The sequence below is a fragment of the Cygnus atratus genome, chromosome 21 (genome assembly GCF_013377495.2).
Source record: "Cygnus atratus isolate AKBS03 ecotype Queensland, Australia chromosome 21, CAtr_DNAZoo_HiC_assembly, whole genome shotgun sequence".
NCBI classification, from domain to species: Eukaryota; Metazoa; Chordata; class Aves; order Anseriformes; family Anatidae; genus Cygnus; species Cygnus atratus.
Genome location: NC_066382.1, coordinates 181,574 through 202,929, shown reverse-complemented (window position 1 = coordinate 202,929; position 21,356 = coordinate 181,574). Strand labels below are relative to the sequence as shown.

The window sequence follows — 21,356 nt, the reverse complement described above, 5'->3', positions numbered from 1 at the left end:
TTTTAGGGAAATGAGAAGGAGGTTTATTTTTTTTCTAGATTCAGACCGATTGAGAAGGAGATTTATTTTTTTCTAGATTCAGACCAATTTCACAGTACACATCAAAATCTGGCCAAGTAGCTCCTTCTATCCCTTCCATCTGGACAAGCCAGGCTCCTGTCAGGCTGCTGGCACTGTGGAGCAGCCCAGCCCTGACATGACACTGAAGCAACTGGTTTTCTCAGGAGTGCCAGACCCTGCCACGAAATACCACTGTGGAGACTTTGCTGTGTTTCCCAAGCCTGTTTTTGAGTTCATGGGTTAGCTTCTCACTATACTATGAAGGACTGAGGACACCAGAAGTGAAAATGGCTTTGTGGCTTGATAGAACAGATACACTAAATTAATCTATGATTCAGGAGTAGCACTAGGAGCTTGCAGAGTTTCACAGGAGTTGTGGAGTGAGAGGGCTGAAACTGAAATGATTCAGTGCATACTGCATCAACTTTTGGGATCCTTCATATCCCAAAAACTTCAGAGCTCTCATCAGATCCAAGCAACTGCTGTTGAAAAAGCTCTGTGAGACTTGTCTGTGCTACCTTGCTTGGGCTCAGTCTGTTCACAAAATAGGCCCTTAATGGCTAAAGTCACCACCTCCTCCAGTTATGTTAAGGAATAATGGTGAAAAGTAATTTTGATGTTAACATTTTATGGCTAAATTTGAAGAATAATAATTTCCAGAAAATATATAAAGTTCAAAATGTTTTCTGTAAGTTACGAGGTGTCTCAGTTACATAAATGCAATCATTTTCATCAGCTTTGTTGGAGGCAGCCTTGAAGAATGGCTTTAGAAACCTACAAAGTCTGTGAAGTTTAGTTTTCAAATTACGCTACATTGGCAAAAGGTTTTTCAGTACTTTATATACTGCCCCAGGTTTTAAAGAGGAGTGTTCGAAGAGGTTAGAGTACATGTGATAAGGGAGACCTAGAGCAACACAGGTGTTACTGGCAGGAAAGCCTGGAGACAGTATTATGAGTTTTTTGGATTTTTTTTGAGCATCACCTGTTGGAGGGCAGAGCATTAGTAAAGAATATGTCAACTGTTTGTTATTCCTTAAATGTTATAACATCTCTTCAGTTTATATGTAATGTGACAAACTCAGTTTTTACTTACAAAAGATTCTGAAATGTGATCATCAAAAGCAGAGTCCTTGGATAAACCCTTAAATATGTGGACATGTCTGTGTTCACTCTCATCTTTGATGCATGTGGAAAAAGTTAGGGTGCTTCCAGTGCAAGAAATCTGCTGGGCTGGAGCAGTTTAGATTTCCTGAGTATTACAGCATGAGAGAAGCTTATTTTGACAACTCGATTTGTAGGCTATTGAGCATTTGTCTTCAGTGCACTGTGAGGTAGATACTTGTCATGAGATCTTCTGTTTAATATAAAAGAAAAGAACGTAGAAAGTGTGGTCATATAACTTCATTGCATTCTAAATAGGTGGTTCTACACAGCCCCCTGAAGTGGGCCAAACAGTAAAGACTTTGACTAGCAAAATAAGAAATAATAAGGGATAAATGGTCTTGGATGTCAGAGCAGTATCTGTAACGTTCAGCCCTGTAGCTCGTATAACCCATCTCTTAATTATTGCAAGGTAAAGCAGTTATTGATAAACGTAAAGCAAATTACTGCCTTTTTTTTTTTCCTCTCTTCATTTGTACTTCATTTTTATCCTGTTTTTGTTGCTTGGGTTTTGCTGATAATGTTTTTTTTGGCACTTACGTTTTTTATAGGAAAATCACTGTCAGAGAGTCAACAGGACTGGGTCAGGTTTTGTCATGTTTTCTTGACCAGTGCCTCTTTCAAGACCAATCACTGCAGTTTGCTTAAACAATGTGTTGTGGCATCTTTTTTTTGTTGAGCTACAGGATCGTGTTTCAGACCTCAGTTATGTTCAGAACAGAGTTTCTGGGAGGGAAAAAAAAAAAAAAAACTTTTTTTTCTCAAAATGTGACAAGTTTTCTTTCTATTCAATTTCTTTGTTTTACCTAGCTGTAGCAGTCATCTTCCTGTATAGACTGTTAACATGCATACAGATATATCAGTTTTAAAGGTATTGCATAAGACTCAAGGGTTACGTAAAGCTGATGTTGTTTGAGCCATTTGAACCCAGGACTATATAAACAGAAGATGGTATTTTCATGCCAGTTTCTGTAACATAAATTGTACTTGCATATTCAACATTCTACTGATGTCCTCACAGGTCAAGCTGACCAAGCCCTGTTACTGAGGCTACAGAAGCGATAATGTTTTGATTCAAGCTGACAAACCTGGGACTTACAGAATAGTGATTCCTAAGAGGTCATGCAAAGACTTAGCCTTTAATTAGGCCCCAGCAAAATCTGAGTGGTCAAGGTACAAGATCATCTTTATTCGTTGTAACTTAATTTTGAAATGTAGGAGTAGTGCAGCTTTTTTTTTGAAGAAGAAAAAAAAAGTCTGGAAGTTCATCCACCTGTAAACAGTTTGTTTTTAAAAGGATCCTGAGAGATGCTGCAAGAACGCACCAAGAAAGAAGCGTGTGGGAGCTGATATTTGTATGTGGTTTACTTTCGGGAGCCATAATTGGAAGCAAGCAGGTTCCGTAGTCTGTTCCCAATGAGGAGGGGAATGTGCTGTTTACGATGCTGAATGACTCGAGAGTCTTCTACAGAAACAGTGAGGTGTGTTGTTCTCTCTGTGGTCCGGATGAGGCATCTGTTAGATTCTTAGCAGTGTGCAAACTGTGCTGACTGTGGTCCAACTGCCTCGAGTCTGAGGTATGTCCAGACCTCCATGTGGAAGAAGAGCAGCCTTCCATCTCATTGCTGAGTCCAGAGGAAACTTCAGGTGGAGGTGCCCTTCCCTTTGGCTGTTATCCTGTGCTTAGGTGTCTTGGTTAGGTTAAGAATGTACCAACTCTTGCAGCATAGCTCGTTGCTGTCTTCCCTTTTACTGTTCTCTCCTGCCCTGACTTTTTTTTTTTTTTTTTAGTCCCCACAAGACTAGAGCAGCATGTGCACTTCATGTGACAGTCATTTTTGAAGGCAATGGTTTAGTGTATGGAAATTTTGTAGGAAAAGAATTCTGAAATTGCCATCAGTTTCGGCTTTGATCTAGTTGCTTAGGTAGCACATTAAATAACCTGGAAAACGGGCAGCTTAGAGACAGATTAGAGACACTCTGTGCATTACCATCCTACTTCCATGTTTGCTTCCTGGAGCTTTCTAATCCTACAGTGCTGCTGCTGGGTAAATAGTAACCATTTCTGCCATACTTGGAAAGGGCTTCCTTCAGTTTGTGTCGGAGCTCCAGAATGTTTAATTCCACTTGCTATTTTATTAACAGCAGCATATTTCTGATCTGTCTTTAGACAGAGCAGTTATAACCATCTGTTAAAAACACAGCTGTCTTGGTAAGATACTGAAGGTTACAGGTTTAAGACTTGAATTAATTTCTTATATTTCTCCTTCAGATTCCTGTTAAGTCAAATAGATACCCTTCGCCACCTAAAATCAGGTAGTCCTGTCCTAAATACCTCCTGGGAGCATTGTCCAGGTGTCCGAACAGGAGTACATGAGGATGTTCTATTTCAAATTCTGTCTCCTGAGAAAAGTTTCGTTCTTTTCTTTCTTTGTTTCAGTGTTCCTGTCTGAGGACAGTGGTAGTGACAGACATCCCTTCAGTAAATTCAGTCCTCTTACAAAAAGTGCCAGGAAGTGTTCACTGCCATCAGTTGCTGTGTCAGGAAAAATTGAGGCTTCAGTCATTAGAGACCACAGGGCTACATCCTTAGAGAAGAGCCTGGAAAATGGACACTAGCATAGGGTCCCCCAGTTCTGTTCCACAATGTCTAGAGCTTTAAAAAAAAAAAAAAAAAAAAAAAAACAGGAATCTGCACAGTTTACTTTTGTATCTCGCTGGAATAATTTTTTGATGTTGTTTCTGACTGTACAGAATAAGAATTATCTTTTGACAGCTGAATGGGTAGGAGCAAAGCCCTGGTGTCTTGCAGCCCTGGGCTTCTTGTTCTGTAACACCAGTTCAACATAAATTTCTTCTAGTATCTTTTTAAAAAGAACTTCTGTCTGTATGAGGTTGGAAGCCCAGATGTGATAGCTGGGGTTTGTTGCTCCTCTTAACTCTAATAAAATGCAAGTGCTGGCAACTCAGATAGTTGTGTACAATTGAATGTATGTTTTTTACATTCAATACCGCTCTATTAACCTCAGTGGCAGACACGGCTGCTTTCCCTGGTGCTTGAGTTACACCGGCTCTGTTTGACACAGGCCTGTGGTGAGAGGGGATGGCGCAGCAATGCCAGGTCGCTGTCAGTCTCTGCAGCATACGTGTTCTGCATGGCAATGGGGAAGGAGGAGACAGGGATGTGGACTGCACTGCAGCACACTGCAGCACTGCCAGAACAAAGGCTTGTGAGAAAACACGACTTGCTGCTGTGTGCCAACCGCAGTTCAGAGGCAAGGCCTTAAGACTGCATCTACATTACGAATATTTCCTTACAGAACTGCCAGCCATTTTCCCAGAGGCTTTGCAATTAACAGAACGAGTAAATTATTAATAAGGCACTAATAATAAATAATAATGTTTTCAGCTAGGCAAGAGAAGACCATAGTGAGCTCACCTCTAAAATGAGGTTAGAAGTGGGGTGCCAGCCATACTCCTGTGTTCCTGGCTCTTGAGCAACCAGGGTGGGATCACAGAATCACAGAGTGGTTGAGGTTGGACGGGACCTCTGGAGGTCATCTGGTCCAAGCCCCCTGCTCAAGCAGAGCCACAAAGATGCTGAATTACAATTTGTTGGAGCTGGCCAGAGGAGAGCTGAGTTCATGTCTGCTGCCAAGCCACGACATCCTTTTAGGGAATGAGGGATGAGTTTAAGCCAGTTTCTGAGATGTGCCTTAATGGTTTGCAATGTGATCTCTGGTGCAGTACAGCAAAGAGATTCATATTTCTGTTATTCTCTAGTAAGAGTTGTGCCTTGCAGGATGTAGTATGCTGGATGTTTTATTTATTTATTTGTTTGTTTTGACTAATGGCTGGAAAGTCAGCAGGTGACATGGAGCCGTCATCTCACAGACAGATGGCTAGGTAAGGGGGTAGGTAAGGAAAGACCTTGCTTCATTTCATTCCTTCAAGTTAATTGACGCCTGACTCTTGGTTCAAACATAGGCTAAAAGTAGATCTAGCGTGCAAGAGTTGTGCTGGCATGGACTTCAGTTAACTTTATGATAGCTTTGAAACACATCCAACACAGTTGCACTACAGCACTACCGGAAGCTGTTAACAAACTTTTGAGGAGCAATTACTCCTGCAATATGCTGTTAAGGACTCTGCGTGTGACAAGGCCAACTGGAGAAGAGTTTCTCTTTTAAAACCTGATCAGAGCTTGTTAATTTTCATGCACAGATTTCCATTACTATTAGTAGGCTTTGTTCTGGGTTTCAGTGCTCTGAACCACCTCATCATGTCCATGGGTACATGAAACCAAACAGGACGGGAGTTATTTTTTCCCGGAAACTTGTTATGTACACTGTTAGCATGATAAAAACATTCATGAAATACTTCCTATCCACAAGATTGTCCTACCCAGCAGGTGCACTCGTACAAGCCATGTGAAGTATCTTCCCTATAGGTCATTGGAGAGAAGGAGCCCTCTGGGTTTGCAGCCACTCAAGTTGCACTGACTGGACTTAAACACAACAGTATCTGTTGAATTAATCTCTACAGTCTCAGGTTTAGCAATGTCCTATTAGCCAGTCTAAATTTCCCTCCTCTACTATTCAAGCAATAGTAGCTGTATCATAGTGCTAGGTTACAATGCAAGGAGGAAAAAAAACTAATACTGTGTTTAGACTTCTGCAGAGACCACAGAGCTCTGCTTTTCAAAAGGATACTCCTGGATTATCAATGCCCACACTCTGTGATTTCTGATAGTCCTATTTCAGGTCCTTGGCTGAAGCTGTTTTCCAAGAAAGGGAGTCAGTCAGGCAAGGAATGAGTACCTTCTTAATGGCTCCTTGTTCTAAGCACAGAAGGAAGCAAAGCAGTCTTTTTCCTCTAGGCACCATTACTGCATGATTTCAGGAGGCAAGCCAAGATGAATTCAGTACTCCAGTGAAAGCAGGGTGATTGTCTGTAAAATTGAGAGTATTTCAATACAAGTCTACTGAAACACTGTCCGAACGATTGTATTTGCTCAGGGTTTGCGTGTGTTTTCAAAGAAGTTGCATTACCCCAATCTTTTATTGTATGGATGCAGCTAGAATCACAAGGAAAGGGACCTGTCTTCTCCCCATTTTTTGTATTTTTCCTTCTATTACCTTTAAGGAGGTTCTCTAGAATTGCAGTAAAAGGGCAGCCACAGGAAATTAAAGAGGTAGGATGCTGCAGGGCAAGTGTCCCTGTGCATTGTCAAGCGAAGCAAATCTCCTTCATGATGTTCAGGACTGTTGCTTGTGACTCTCTGCAGTAGGCTGCCAAAAACTAAGCTTTCTTTCCATGGAAATACCCTCATTTCTGCCTTTCTTCAACCTAGATAATCAGTTCAGGATGTCAATACTGGAGCGCCTCGAGCAGATGGAGAGGAGAATGGCTGAAATGACAGGCTCCCAGCAGCACAAACAAGGAGTAGGAGGCGGGAGCAATGGGAGCGGGAATGGAGGAACACAGGTGCAGGTACAGACGCTGCTGTGTAGTCACAGCAGCTTTATTCTTTCCTACCAGCATTTGTATTTGATGGGGGTTGGAAAGGATTATACATTTTCTTAAACAACAGGTCTTCTTTATGGGCGTCTTTAACAGTAGGTGACTTTAACTTGCATTTGCCACTGTCTCAGTACTTCTGAAAGTGAAAGGTTGCCTGCTTAGGGCAGGTTGCAACTCCCATCAGTGGTTAAAGTGGGTTGTGTGTGGTGTTTCAGTGCGTTTCTGGGACTGGGACCTTGGGCAGCTGCTTTGAGAGCCGCGTGGTGGTGGTGTGCGAGAAGATGATGAGTCGTGCTTGCTGGGCAAAGTCCAAACACTTGATCCATTCAAAGACTTTCCGAGGAATGACACTGCTCCACCTAGCTGCCGCCCAGGGCTATGCTACACTGATCCAGACCCTCATCAAATGGCGGTAAGACCCAGCCTGTTGGACTCTTGGGTGTCAATACAGACATGGAAGAAGCATATGTAAGCTCTGCTTGCTCCAGGTTTCTAGTTGCCCTTTACAAATTGCACCTTTTGTCCCTTAAAAACAACCAAGTCCCTGAACTTGTTCTTGTCCCCTGTATCTTGAGAGAGATGAGATCCAGTCACTGGATGTATCATGCTCTTAAAGTCTCTGTTGGGGGCACCGTCTGTAGTATATGTGTGTCACGGACGTGTGTTTGGCCATTTTTGTGGTATGGTGCACTGAGTGAAGCTACAGATTTAGGAAATGGTTCTAACTTGTCTACAGAGCATCATTTGTTTTGTTTCCTCTCTAGCACCAAACATGCAGACAGCATTGATCTGGAGCTGGAAGTTGACCCTTTGAATGTGGATCATTTCTCCTGCACTCCTCTGGTAAGCAGCAGAAACTGAAACTTCAGAGGGCCCTCAGACTCTCCCAGGAGTCCTTCCTGATGTGTTATTTTCCTGATGCATTTTACACTCTGAGAAGTAGATGTTTCCTGTGTGTCCTTGCTGTGTAAATGTTAAGACATGGTACTATTAGCTTTCTAGCATTTTGTTGAGAGAGACCAAAAAGAAAAATCTTTGTAATTGAGTAATGTGAGGACAGATGGGTGGTTCTGGTCTGTGTTTTACCAAATATCTAGTCTCTGCTGTCATTCTGGGGAAAGGCCTTTACATGCCTTCTTTCAAGTTTTCCTCTTTGACTGTAGAGCTTGTAAAGACATCACAATAGCTTGGTCATCGGAATCTAGACTGAGAGCTCAAGCAGGAAGCCAAAGCAGGTGGAACCAGAAGTGCCAGGTTACAACAGCAGAGTGTTTGATTTTATTGTTCCCAGCTTTTATTCCTGCCTGAATGTTTCTGATCTCAGAGATTCCTTTCTGTTTGAAGCTGGTCTGTCTCTGCAGTGGTTCCAGTGGGTATGACAGCTAAAAAACAATACACGCATTACTAAACGAGAAACTATCAGCTTCATTTGGCAGATAGAGGTTTCTCCCTCAAAGGAGTGAGCATCTAGTCCTCTGTAATGGCCTTTTGTTCATATAGGACATTTATAAAAGCCCATTGGTGGTGTTCAAACGTGGCATCGTTTTGCCAGTCAATTTTCTGTGAGCTGAGGATACAACTCCGTTGCATTAACAAAAAGAGAAAGAGAAGGCAGGTCTACCAATATTCAATGGATCACTTGTTTTTGTTTTTTTTACAAAACATGTACAATGGGTCACTTGTTTTTTTTTTTTTTTTTTTTCCAGATGTGGGCATGTGCCCTGGGCCACATGGATGCAGCTGTTGTGCTGTATAAGTGGGACCGCCGAGCCATCTCTATTCCTGATTCCCTTGGGAGACTGCCACTGGCAATTGCCCGGTCTCGGGGCCATGTAAAGTTGGCAGAGTGCTTGGAGCAGCTACAGCGTGATGAGCAACCTCAGCTTGGGCAAAACCCCAGAATTCAGTGCCCCTCAAGCACAGACTCCAGCACAGAGAGCTGGGTGTCCCAGTGGCACAGTGAACTTATTGCCTCTCAAGAGCCTCAGAAGGGAGTCACTGTGATTTCTAGTACAAACACAGGTAAGACAACCCTGATGGCATGCACTGCTTTGATGAGATGTGACACGTAAAATCATGGAGCAAAGACCTCACCTGGGTGGCAAATGCCACCTGTAGCCCTGCTGGCCATGCTTAACTGCTTTTTTTGTGGGCTCTCTGTCATGTGCTCTATACTCTTGCATAAGTATTGGGAAAAGAACCAGGAATGTCTGCCTTAGAAAGATGTGTGTATCTGAAGAACAACTGAGGTAATATCCTCCCTGGGTGACAGTTACTTCTTTGCAAGTACTTGACACCCGTACATTTGTGTGTCCTAGAGCATGGCATGAATTTCCACCTGCTGCTCTGCAGCAGAAGCTGTTGTAGTTCCTACAGCAATCACGTTGCATACTTCGTTTTGACCATTGATCTGTTTGTTTCCAGAGTTGAGACGACCAAGATCAGAACCTTCCAGTTACTACAGTAGTGAGACTCAGAAAGATTACCCTGCACCCAAAAAGCATAAGCTGAGCCCTGAATATTTTCAAGCCCGGCAAGAGAAGCTGCTTTCCACTGCACTGAGTCTGGAACAGCCAAGTGTCAGAAAGCAGAACTCCAGCTCCAAGCAATCCGCCACTGAGACAATCAGCCCCAGTGAAGGGATAAGGGACTATGGCCGGGAGCTCTCCCAGCACATCCCAGAAGTTGCTGGGTACCGGGGCTCTGGCAGCCAAGCAGGCATCAAATGGAACCCAAAAGACATTTATATTGGTGTGTCTGCGGTGCAGGTGACAGGGAGCCAGAAGGGGACTGCTCTGGGGAAGGACACTGTAGCCCATCGGCTACGCCAGCGAGAGCAGATGAACGTGCTGATGATGGCTGACAGGGAAATGGTGGATGCAGAACTCTTGTCTTATAGGGACAATGTAGGGGATGAGGACTGTTTACCCCACATGGATGACTTGCAGGTAAACATAATCATAGCACCAAGATCGTCTAGCCTGAGACATCTCTCTGTCAGTCTCTTCTGCTCAGCCACATGTCTTGTCTGTGGAGAAGAGCATAACTGTGAGAAATTTTTATGGAAGCTCTTAGCTCTGTCAAGGCTAAGGGGAAGGCCTGTAGGGGTGACATCTTGGTGGGGGTCTGTTATAGACCACCTAATCAGGATGAAGAGATGGATGAGGCATTCTATGAGCAGCTCTCAGAAGTTGCATGATCACCAGCACTCATTCTCATGGGAGACTTCAACTTCCCTGATGTATGCTGGAAATATAACACTGCAGAGAGGAAACAGTCCAGGAGGTTTCTAGAGTGTGTGGAAGACAGCTTCCTGACACAGCTGGTACGAGAGCCTACCAGGGGAGCTGCCCCACTAGACCTGCTCTTCACTTACAGAGAAGGACTGGTGGGAGTTGTGAAGGTTGGGGACTGTCTTGGGTAGAGAGACCGTGAAATTGTAGAGTTCTCTATTCTTGGTGATGTGAGAAGGGTAACTAGCAAAACTGCTGTCTTGAACTTCCGAAGTGCGGACTTTGACCTGCAGGACACTTGTTGCAGGGGTCCTTTGGGAGTCACTCCTGAAAGGCAAAGGGTTCCAGGAAGCTTGGATGCTCCTCAAGATGGAAATTTTAAAGGCACAGGAGCAGGTGTTCCTGAGTCCCGTGAGGCAAGCCGGAGCGGAAGAAGACCAGCGTGGATGAACCGGGAACTTTTGTTGAGACTCTGGGAGAAAAAGAGTATGTCCTGTGGAAGAAGGGACAGGCTACTTGGGGAGACTACAAAGAAGTTGCTAAGATATGCAGGGAGGAAGTTAGAAAGGCAAAAGCCCAGCCTGAACTCAGGTTGGCCACTGCAGTAAAAGAGAACAAGAAATCCTTTTACAAATATATTAACAATAAGAGAAGAACCAAGGAGAATTTCCATCCTTTACTTGATGCAGCAGGGAATGTGATCACTGAGAATAACGAAAAGGCTGAGGTTCTCAACACCTTCTTTGCATCAGTCTTTAATAGATGGATCAGTTATCCTCAGGGTACTTTATGCCCTGACCTGGAAGTCCCCTGTGATTCAGGTAGATAATCACCCCCTGTGATTCAGGAAAGGAAGGTTAGAGACCTGCTCCTCCATCTGGAATGTCACAAGTCCGTGGGACCAGACAGGCTCCACCCTAGGGTGCTGAGGGAGCTGGTGGAGGTGATTGCCAAGCCACTTTCCACCATCTATCAGCGTTCCTGGTTATCTGGAGAGGTCCCAGAGGATTGGAGGCTTGCTGATGTGACTCCTGTCTATAAGAAGGGCTGTAAGGAGGATCCGGGGAACTACAGGCCTGTCAGCCTGACCTCTGAAAATTAGCCTCTTTGTTTCACCTGCAGATTACCATCACAGGGTTCAACTGTGCTTAGGGCAAGCTTGGAGGAAGCATGGTGCTGGTGAGCAGGTGACTTCTCAGCTGAAGAAGTTGCTGAACTTTAAAGGGCAAGGAAATAAGAGAGGAGAAGGGGAGAAGAGAGGTGGTAGGTTTGGGGAAGGAAAAATTCCACCAGTTAGGGAATGGGGGGGTTGGATCAGAAGTAAGACAGACACGTGACAAGTAATCACTGGGGGAAGGATACTCTGGTCTTCTGAGCAAAAAGAGTAATGGCAGCACAGCCTTGGCATATCCAAATATTCTTGTCTTGCTAGTGTAAGAAAGATGTTGCAGATTCTTGCAAAACAATCTATTTTCTGTTCTCTGTATTGAAAGTTCCTGTGAACCTTGGTTGGGTCAGGGGGGATACATAATTCAGAAGAATTCCTGACAAAGCTACGATTCCAAGGGTTTTAACTTCTCTCATTGGTGTTCCTTAAAATGCCTTTATTGTCCTGTCATGATGTATATGCACATTTTGGGGAAAGAATGGAAAGATCACTTTTCCTTTGGAAACAGGACAGTAGTGATAGCTGTCAGTAGCATACAGCAAAGGTCCATTGACATGTACCTTTCACCAAATCTCTTAGGCTCCCCACACACTCTGTGAAAAAGAGGTCTAGAGAGTGTGAAACGCTGCTTTGTAAGAAGAGACAAAAGCGAATGAGCTTTGGTTGTTGATTTCTCTCCAATGCTGAGAAAAGCAGTAGACTCCAGCTACGGCAAGTTTGGGAAAAATGGGGTGGTGTGTCTTTTCTCTGAGATACAAAGCTGGGTTGTAACATGCAAACACAAGGTTCTTGTTACCAGTCAGTAAAAGTTTGCTCTCCTTTCCCCATACTCAGGTGAATATGATGACACTTGCAGAGCACATTATTGAAGCTACGCCTGACAGGATCAAGCGGGAGAATTTTGTGCCAATGGAGTCGCCGCTGGTAGAGAGAACGGAGAGTGCTGCCATGAGCACCACAATGAGCTGGCTGGCCAGTTACCTTGCTGATGTTGATCATCTGCCGAGTGCTGCACAGATAAGGTCAGTAAGAGTTGAGAAGTTGCTCTGGGATTTTGGGCAGACTGAATAATGGGTAGCATGCACTGATTCTTTAGCCTGCAGATGCTGTTTCTCAGTGGCACTCAGTGCTGGTGCTCCAAGGCCAGCCACACTCTCATGCACAAAGGTATCATTGCCAACACAGCTACAAATTCATGGAAGAATGGGAGTGCATGCAAGAGGGGAAGTGCAACAAAATTGCAGTACCGTAAGGTCTGACTTGTGACTTCTCTTCCAATGTCAAGCCTATGCAATACAGTACAGTCAGCCTTAGGAATGTGGAATGTTGGTTGGAGAGAGAGAGGGGAGCTTGAGCTTCTCCCTTAAGCTGACAAATGTTCAGTTCCTTTTCTGTGATGCCAGTTCAGCTGCTTTGTGAGCCAATAATTCCTACTGTGATTGGTATTTCAGAAGTCTGTATAGTGAACCCTTGACCCCTTCTTCGAACACCAGCTTGAGCCCTGCAGGCTCGCCAATCAGTGAAATAGCTTTTGAGAAACCCAGCCTTCCCTCGGCAGCAGACTGGTCTGAATTTCTGAGTGCATCCACCAGCGAGAAGGTAGAGAATGAGTTTGCACAGTTAACTTTGTCTGATCACGAGCAGAGAGAACTCTATGAAGCTGCCAAACTCGTCCAGACAGTGTTCAGGAAATATAAGGTATGTGGCCAAAACATCCGATGTCTTCCTCATTAGGTGTGAGAGTACAATTTGTTACAAAATGACATGTGGGTAATACCCACCCTTGGGATTAAAAAAAAAAAAAAAAAAAAAAAAAAGTTTGTCATAACCTTTTCAGTGCTCCTGGCACTCACTTGTTGATGTTTACCCAGCATCTACCATACCAGAGAGAGCATGCTATGCCAAGGTACGCATATGTACGTGCACAGCACTCAAAAAATCATATCCTCAAAATAAACCCTAGAGATTCTGGCAAGTTGCCAGAAGTGATCAATGTAAAGATCAGTTTTGAGGGTTTCTATCTTATATGAATTGGGTGTAGAGACATCTCTAGGAAATGCCTACACCTGAATCAGACTATGATTAGGAGAAGATTTAGAAGTCAGTGTCCTGCAAGCTGCTGTGAGCCACTTACGTTCTTACAATATCTGTCCTGTTTTTTGTTGAGGTCTGCTAATTATTGCTTCTTTGCTTTTCCACGCAGGGTCGTCCTCTCCGGGAACAGCAAGAGGTGGCTGCTGCTGTCATTCAGCGTTGCTACCGAAAATACAAACAGGTAATCAAGGAAGTGAAATTCTATGAAACACACAAGTGCCACAAACACGGCCCTCTATAATAGGAATTATCCCACTGTATTTCTGTTGTATGCTTTTCAGCATGCAGCAATGAAATACCCTGCTTAGACAAAATTAAAAACAGAAGAAAATTTGTATCCTGAGTCTTAATTCAGAGAGTGCTTCCTTCAAAGGGTTTTGTTTGTGATGCCTGCATTTTTGCTGTGAGATAGAGGGCAATAATGTATTCTATATTGGCTAATATGCATGCTATCATCTGGTGAAACTATTCTGACTAGTTGCTTGCCAAATTTCATTGTGAAATTGAAGTTGGTTTTGCCTTCAATAAGGGCAAAGATGAAAAACAGTTTTTTATTTTGCACATACTCAACTTTTAAACTATGGGAAGTCCCGTGTTTAAGCTTGATGCAGCTTGCAGCTTGTTCCAGGACTGAGACTGTTCTCCAAACTCTGGTTGGAGACATGTTTTTAGGCTGAGTTCTCAACCCCAGAAAAAGAAGACTTTTTTTTTTGGTGGAGGCTACAGCCCAGCTCCATCTTTTTGCTGTACCTTGCTAGACGCAAGCTGTCTAGTGCCTTACAGGCATGGTATATAAAATGAAAGGCAAGATGCTGTACTCTTTCACAACCTTCAAAAATGTTTATTTGGGAAGCCTTTCTAGTGTTAGGTGACTGCATTGTGATTTACATTCAAACTTGTCACATGGCTGTCATTCTGGAGTGGTGCTTTCTGTAAATAGTGAAACTTAATTCCTTTCAAAATCTGCGTGACAGACTGTTTTGTCTTGGATCCTGGAATCACATCTTTTTGAAAGAAGATTTTTGTTTGTTTTTTTTTTGTTTGTTTTTTTCCGTTCTTTATTTGTAGAACTAACATTAACTATGTATTTTCTGTTTCTCCCTAAGCTTACTTGGATAGCCTTGAAGGTAATACAAATACAAACACTGTTTTGGAAACCGTCCCCCTTGAGTCACAAACTTTCACATCCAGTATAAACCAGGGGAACCTGGCATTTAGTAAAATGTTTTAATAGTATCCACTAATAAATTCCTGTGGTAGATAAATCACTGACAAATCAAACCTCTTTTGGGAGTTATGCAGGGGCTGCTGTGCCACAGCATATCAACAGGAAAGTACAATTTAAAAATAAAAAAGTCTCCTGCTTCTACAGGTGCTCATATAAGCAGTGATAGGCTGAGGTGCAGACGATTTCAAGAGGAGAAGCTTTCCTTTGTTGCTACTTATTAGCTTTCACTTTATGATCGTTGCCTTGGCATTCAGGGAGCACAGGGGAACATTTATGCCACCCACACAGCTGATGTGCTCTCCATTCTACCTGCCTTCCAAAGTATTTTGAGCATTCCTCTTTAAAACACCTGGGCCATGGATTCCTTAGACCACTGTCTCTTGTACTTTGCTGCTCTTGCTGGGGGCATGGCAGTTAATGTCAGCCTTACATTGTTCATGGCCATTAATTTTCTACTGTAAAAATGGATTTTCCAGCTGTGCAATGTCTTGCTCTTATCAGATACTGCAATCAGCTGAGCTTTTCTCAAAGCTAGCCAGGATGCAGGGCATGGTTTTCCTGGAGACATGTGTCCTCAGGATGATTTTCCATCCTCAGCTTCCTCCAGCACCACAGACTTGTATCAGTTAAGTATTCTTCTATCAGGGCACGAGAGCTGAGCTTTCTTTGGACTGCTGAACTAGCTGAGACTTGCCGCTTTGGAGATCAGGTCACTCCTCCATTTATCCTCTTCCCAGTTGGAGGGAAAGGAGGAAGAGAGGGAGTCTGGGGAGTTGTGGGTGGCCCAGAGACTCAGTACTTGAGCAGGTAGTCATCCAAGTGGGTCTTAGAGTTGAATGCAAACATACTGAGGTCTAGTCTATCCAGAGAATTTTCTCTTTCGTATGCCTTGTTCCTCTGTTATGTTACTTTATCACTGGGATCAGCACAGGCTTATGAATAGATTAGAATAGTCATAGCTCACATCACTGTTTCATACTTAAACCCTTCTATTCAGGGGTTTGTAACTCAGCCACAGAAGTGCCCTCTGGGCTTAAAATTGGAAGGAAAACCATCACCAGCCTGTGAGCAGACTTGTTGAAAACAGCTAATTTAAAAACACAATCTGGTCTATTTAATTATAAATGTATAAAGCAGGAGAAGAAGAAAAAAGGCAAAATATAACTGCACCTAATGACTGCTTCAATTCCAAAAAGTGAAATTTGGTAAATAGTGTTCTGTTATAATATTGAAGGGATTTTTGCTTTTGGGATGGTGTTGGGTTTTTTTGTTTGCTTTGTTTTTGTTTTCCCAATAGACAAGAGAAGTCTATTAAAATATGCTAGGACATTACCTTACAGAGGGCAGTGGCTGCTGTGTCTGTGTCTCATCTGTCTGATAAAGTGAGCAGAAGTCATAGCTGATAAAATGTCCAGGAATAACAGTGCTAAAATTTTTGAAAGTGATAAAGCTTTCAAAATAACACTCTGTCATAATGTTAGTTAAGACGTATGATTGCAACTTCTATAGATTATTCTACATCTCTATTAATCTTATAGAAGATGACTTTTTAAAATATTTATGGTGGTATATGGTTTCTGTTAAGTGGCCATCTACTTGCACATTTTAAAATAAAAGGGCATAAAATAAAGATTTGCTTTTAAAGTGTTTATTCCTGCTTTATTTGAAATCACAGGGATAGAAATAATACAGCAGTGCTACAGGGAATTTTGAATGTAATTGCTCATACAGATTTGCAGGTTCAATGGATGCTTATTTATAGACTTCTAATGAGAATTAGTTTTGTCAATGATTTGTTTTAAGTTATATGTTATTCTATTTGAAATGTTTGGATTTAAATGGATATATGAGCAATAAAAACTTCTACAGTATTGTGTTGTGGCATAGAAAAAGCTGTTTTAAGTTGGCTTTCAAAGTTATTTGTCCTAAGAAAGTGAAATACACGCGTGAACACCAAAATAGGTTCTTAAAGTAATTCATTCACAAGATACATTTAAGTGAAGACATTTAAAAAGTGTATTTTGTCTTTTGTTAATTTGTTAGCATTTTAGAATACTTACTAATGCTGCTTTATTCGTATAGTTACTTAGATGGGTGTGTTTTGTTGTTGTTGCTATGAGACTTGACAAATAATAGCTGCACAGAAATGAGCATCCTGTACTTTTAATGAGATTTCTGCATGCAAGGGAAACAAACAGTTCATCTAAGTGTACTTAATTGAATTGTTTCTCTCTAATGCAGACCCACTCCAGTAAAAATATGAAACAGTGTAAACACAACTCAGGATTGGCTCCAGTTGCTCTAAAGTTGGTTGTGAGTGTAGTACAACTGGATCTGGTCATTAGCATGTACTCATAGAGCCTCTGACGGCTAGGCGTTAAAACCAATCCCATCAAACTATTCCATTGACAGCAAAACAGGTAGTTGCTTTTCAGGTTCTGCACCTGATTTCATAGTTGTTCTGGTTTGCTGTAGTCCTTTTCTCAAGGAGTTCCCGATCAGTGAGTAGGTTCTCATTTGCTTTACATCATGTCTTAGCAGTGCAAGTGGCCTTTCACTGTAGGAACCTGCTTCTTGCTGTCCTTGTTTTTTTGATTTGTTTTGTTTTTGGAATGCCTCAGCTTCTCTTTGTTTTTCTTGTAGTATGCACTTTATAAAAAGATGACACAAGCTGCCATTCTTATCCAGAGCAAATTCCGAAGCTATTATGAGCAGAAAAAATTCCAGCAGAGCCGAAGAGCCGCAATGCTGATCCAGCAGTACTACCGCAGCTACAAAGAATGTGGGAAGAGGAAGCAAAACCGTCGGGCAGCCACCATTGTACAACAGAAACTCAGGTGAGTTGCTGGGATTGTTAAGTGCTACCAGGATCTTTATATGATATTGTTTACACTGTTAGGGACTGTGCTGTAGTTTAAATAGGCCAGTGGGATAACTACAGTGGTTCATTGGATGATTATTCTTGCATTTACTGCTGTCCTCCACAGTTTTGCCTGTGCTTCAAAGTTGTTTTTTGTGTGTGTGTTTAGAAGCAGTCTGCTTACCAAGAAACAGGATCAAGCTGCTCGCAAGATCATGAGATTTTTACGACGCTGCCGCCACAGGTACAACATTACCTTATGGTATCTGCTCTTCAGTAGAGCAATTTAACAATATTCAAGTGTGTCAGCAGTGAGTGCAATGTAAAGGATAATAGAATCAACTCTCTACAAATCTTTTAATCAAATAACAAAGCACAGCTGCTTCCAGGATACACTCACAGAAAGGAAATCTTTAACTTATGACTGTTGCTGAAAGAGAATCATCATGTTCACTTCCACTGCTGATATAGTAAAGCAGCCAAGGTCACGTCAGGCAGACACAGAATAAAGAAATATTGAGTAAAAAAAAAAAAGGCAAAAGGTTTTTAAAGTTGGACTTGAGGATGTTGGGAGTGGGGAGGGGATAAGCTCTTTGAAGGATAGCTACAGCTCATAAATGCTACACAGATCTGTATGCTGCACAAACTGTTTGTGGTATGTGGTAAAATGCAAAATGTGATATCTTGTATATACCAGAAATACTTTTAGTTTAGTCACAAGGGTCACTTGGTAGACTGTCATCAAATATAGCTTCTTTTTATTGTGGACAGGTGGAATGTGCCAGCAAAGTATAAGTTAGTTCACTTCAGCCACTCCACACATACTCGATAACTGGGAGTACAGACAAAGACGTGAAGACGAATTCTCTCCTGCCAGTATGAGAACCTGAGCATGCTTGCCGAAGTGCTCACTTGCAACACGAGGCAGGTTGACACATGACACTACTGTGCCAGTACTCTGCTATATGCAGGGTGTCTGTCCTGATTTTCCAATGAAAGGAGCTCATATATGATCAGTTTGCAAACTGGAAATTTGCCTAGACAAAAGTGAATTTAGATGTTTCTGACTCTGCTCTCCATTCTCACCATACATGCATCTCATCTGCTAACAGCACTCAGGAGCTGGTCTGACCTAATATATTTTAAAGCATGTATAGTTCAGCCCAGTGATGTCTGAGAGTAAACAGAGCTCTGAGAGTCAGAGACGCATGTGATAAACTTGATTTTAGACACATGACTCTAGTCCATGTGGAAGATTTTAGAGCTGCAGTTTGCAGGAGGTTGGCGTGGCTCATGTTGTGGAAGGGCATCTTACCTCCAGGTTCAATGGCAAGTAACATGCAGATAAGAAAGAGGGCTTTATAGCTTCCAGGACAGTTCTAAATGCATTTGAAACAGCCACAGTAGATCATGAAGAAGCACACGTGTCTTTGTGCTCATAGCGGGGCGTATGGAAGGGACTGAAAGGTTTGTTTGATCATGTTCGTTAGGCAACTTGTCCCAATGAATTAGACAGAGACTTGGAACTTATATCCTCTCAGATCTGCCTGAGGTCCAGGTAGTCCCTAGGAAAGCCACCTACCTGTTGCCGTCTTCGAAGGTTATGGGGTCAAACTGCCAGATGCTCCTACAGCTTACTTGCATACCCAACTCCAGAGAATGTGACGATTAGTTTTATCACTGGGTTTCCCAATAATGTCTGGAATGTGCAATGCACTTCATTCATGCTCTGTTAGACCTTCATCTGTCAAGTAGCCTAGACTCTTCAGAATTGCCCATGGTTCCAGCAGTTTTTCTTGCCTTCGGCTCATTGCCTTCCTCTTTCTCAGTATCTCCTATTTCCTTCTTAGAGCAAGACCTACTCATCTGCATCACTGAAGCTTGCAGGCAAGTCACTTCCCTTTTGACTGTAGCCTGACCTTTCTTTTGAGCAGCATTGTCCCTGCTGCTGTGTACCTCTGGGAGAAGGGTTTAGGTCTTGTGTATTTCTAGACAAGCAGTAAGAACAAGAAGCAGGTTGGGGGGAATCTGCTGTGAGAAGGTGTTCTCTGGCTTCTGTCATGCTGCACAGAAACTCGAGTTTCTGCAACAGTGTAGCCCTGTGTGTATCCGTAGGCACTTTGTTAGAGATTATGGTGACTTGGGAAGTAGTCCATGGTTCCTGGTTAGGATGCAACAAAGGAAAAAAAAATATTTCTACCGAAGATGTGACTGTTTCAAAACCTGCCTTGTGTTTTCTTCTGAAATGAAAACAATCACAGTCATGGTCATGTACTTTTTCTAAGCAATTATAAGGGTTTAAAACTGTGTTAGTGTTATTAATATTAACGGACACAAACTTTATCCAGGAGCGTTCTGGCATCAGCAAATGCCAAAAATAAAAGCAAAATTTCCCAAATATGATAAAAAACCGTGTTGAGAAGCTGTTTGACACCAACATAACTTTAGAGAACTTTTTAAAAATTTGTGACAAGTTTGGGCCTCTTTTCCCATATTCCCCCTGCTTGTCAGAACAGCTTGAAGTAAGCAGTTACAAAGAAAGATTTTTTTCCAGAACAGTTGGTGCTCTGTGCATGTAGGCTGCATCTGTGATCCTGGGATGATGCCACAGGGACAGCTCATGGGCCCTTGGACCCTCCTGGCTTCAGGTACCATACAGAGTGATCTGGTCCTTGTGCTTGCTTGAGCTTGTTGAAGAATGATATGCCAGTGAGGTTCATAGACCTTTATTACTACACAGGATTTTGAAGGTAAATGGATTTAAGTGTTTTGCTTGTGTAAGCAACTGCAAAGGGAAAGTGTAAAAGTGGAAGTAATACAGATTTACTTATTAAACCAGATATTTACCTGTTCACTGTCTCAGCTGGCTCTGAAACTGTCCCATTTGCTTCCTCACCTGGCTGGAAGGAGCCAAGGGCGAGAGCCATGTGCTTTCCCCAGCACAGCCATGTCCTGGCCTTGGACCGTTTGTGTTCCTTCCTTCCAAAGCCAGGCTCTGCAACCTTCTTTCAGTGCTACCCTGTTCATTGTGCGTGTACACTGGGGTACTAGGTGGCAAGACAAGGTAATTGGTTCCTTCTCATCTGCTGCTCTTCAAGCTTTAAATCTCTTTTTCGTAAAAAAAAAAAAAAAAAACTTTTATAAAACACTTATTCCTTGCTACTTGGCTTTTCTTGCTTACATCTTTCTAAAGATAATGTAATAAAACTTAGGATGTTAAATAAGTTTAAAAACACCTACATATATATATATGCCTCATAACTTTGCCCTTTCAGCCTCCTGCGTATCCTGTGTAATGCTCATATAGGATACAGTTGATGGCAGTGTGCCTGGTACAATTCCACACACAGTTTCAGGGGTACTGCTTTTGAAATCCCACCACAGACTCCTGTTAAAATGATCAAAGTTAGCACATGGCTGCTATAAACAAGAAACTAAGAAAGCCTAAAATACGTCATCCATCCAAGCTCCTGAACATGCAGGGACAAGCCCTAACAACTAGTGTTATTTATTGCTCTTTATCATAAAAATGGCACAAGGCTATTTGTTAAACCACAGTGCCTTGTCAGTACCGGAGATAGAAATGACTGATATTTTTGGAAAATCTGGGGGAGTGACAAAGAAAAGAGAGCGTATGGAGGAACATCAGAGAAGCGTGATCTTGTAGCAGATGCCTGTCAGCTGATAGACAAGGCAGGATGTAAAAGCCAGTTGCAGTCTGTCATACGGATATTGAGCTAAGTGAAAAGGCAGTGAATTCTTAAAGTTCAAAATTCAACCTCAGAAAAAAAATAATCAATTTGACTTTTGTCCACGTACAGATTCTGTTGCTGGGACAATAAAGGAGTCTTACTGAGAAATTATCCTGGAGCCTTTATGCAAGGGTTACTCAGGCTTTCTCCTGGTAACCATCTGGTTGCTTACTTTTCACACCCTTTTTAAATAGATCAAAGTCTAGTTTAAGCCAATTATGAGAACCCTTTCTAGGCTAACGTTCAGAAGAACAGCTTAAATGATCTTCCTGTTCCA

The 21,356-nt window shown here is 42.4% G+C and overlaps 1 protein-coding gene across 3 annotated transcripts in view; it reads left to right on the top strand.

Annotated features, from left to right (window-relative positions):
* Positions 1–21,356, top strand: part of CAMTA1 (calmodulin binding transcription activator 1) — a 376,374-nt gene that overhangs the window by 340,093 nt on the left and 14,925 nt on the right. For all 3 annotated transcript variants that reach the window (XM_050714866.1, XM_035557426.2, XM_050714865.1), the window contains 10 exons: positions 6,575–6,714; positions 6,960–7,156; positions 7,509–7,587; positions 8,451–8,766; positions 9,169–9,692; positions 11,980–12,167; positions 12,597–12,843; positions 13,349–13,420; positions 17,111–17,304; positions 17,497–17,571. In XM_050714866.1, the coding sequence (XP_050570823.1) occupies positions 6,575–6,714; positions 6,960–7,156; positions 7,509–7,587; positions 8,451–8,766; positions 9,169–9,692; positions 11,980–12,167; positions 12,597–12,843; positions 13,349–13,420; positions 17,111–17,304; positions 17,497–17,571 (2,032 nt within the window). The remainder of the gene's footprint in view (positions 1–6,574; positions 6,715–6,959; positions 7,157–7,508; positions 7,588–8,450; positions 8,767–9,168; positions 9,693–11,979; positions 12,168–12,596; positions 12,844–13,348; positions 13,421–17,110; positions 17,305–17,496; positions 17,572–21,356) is intronic.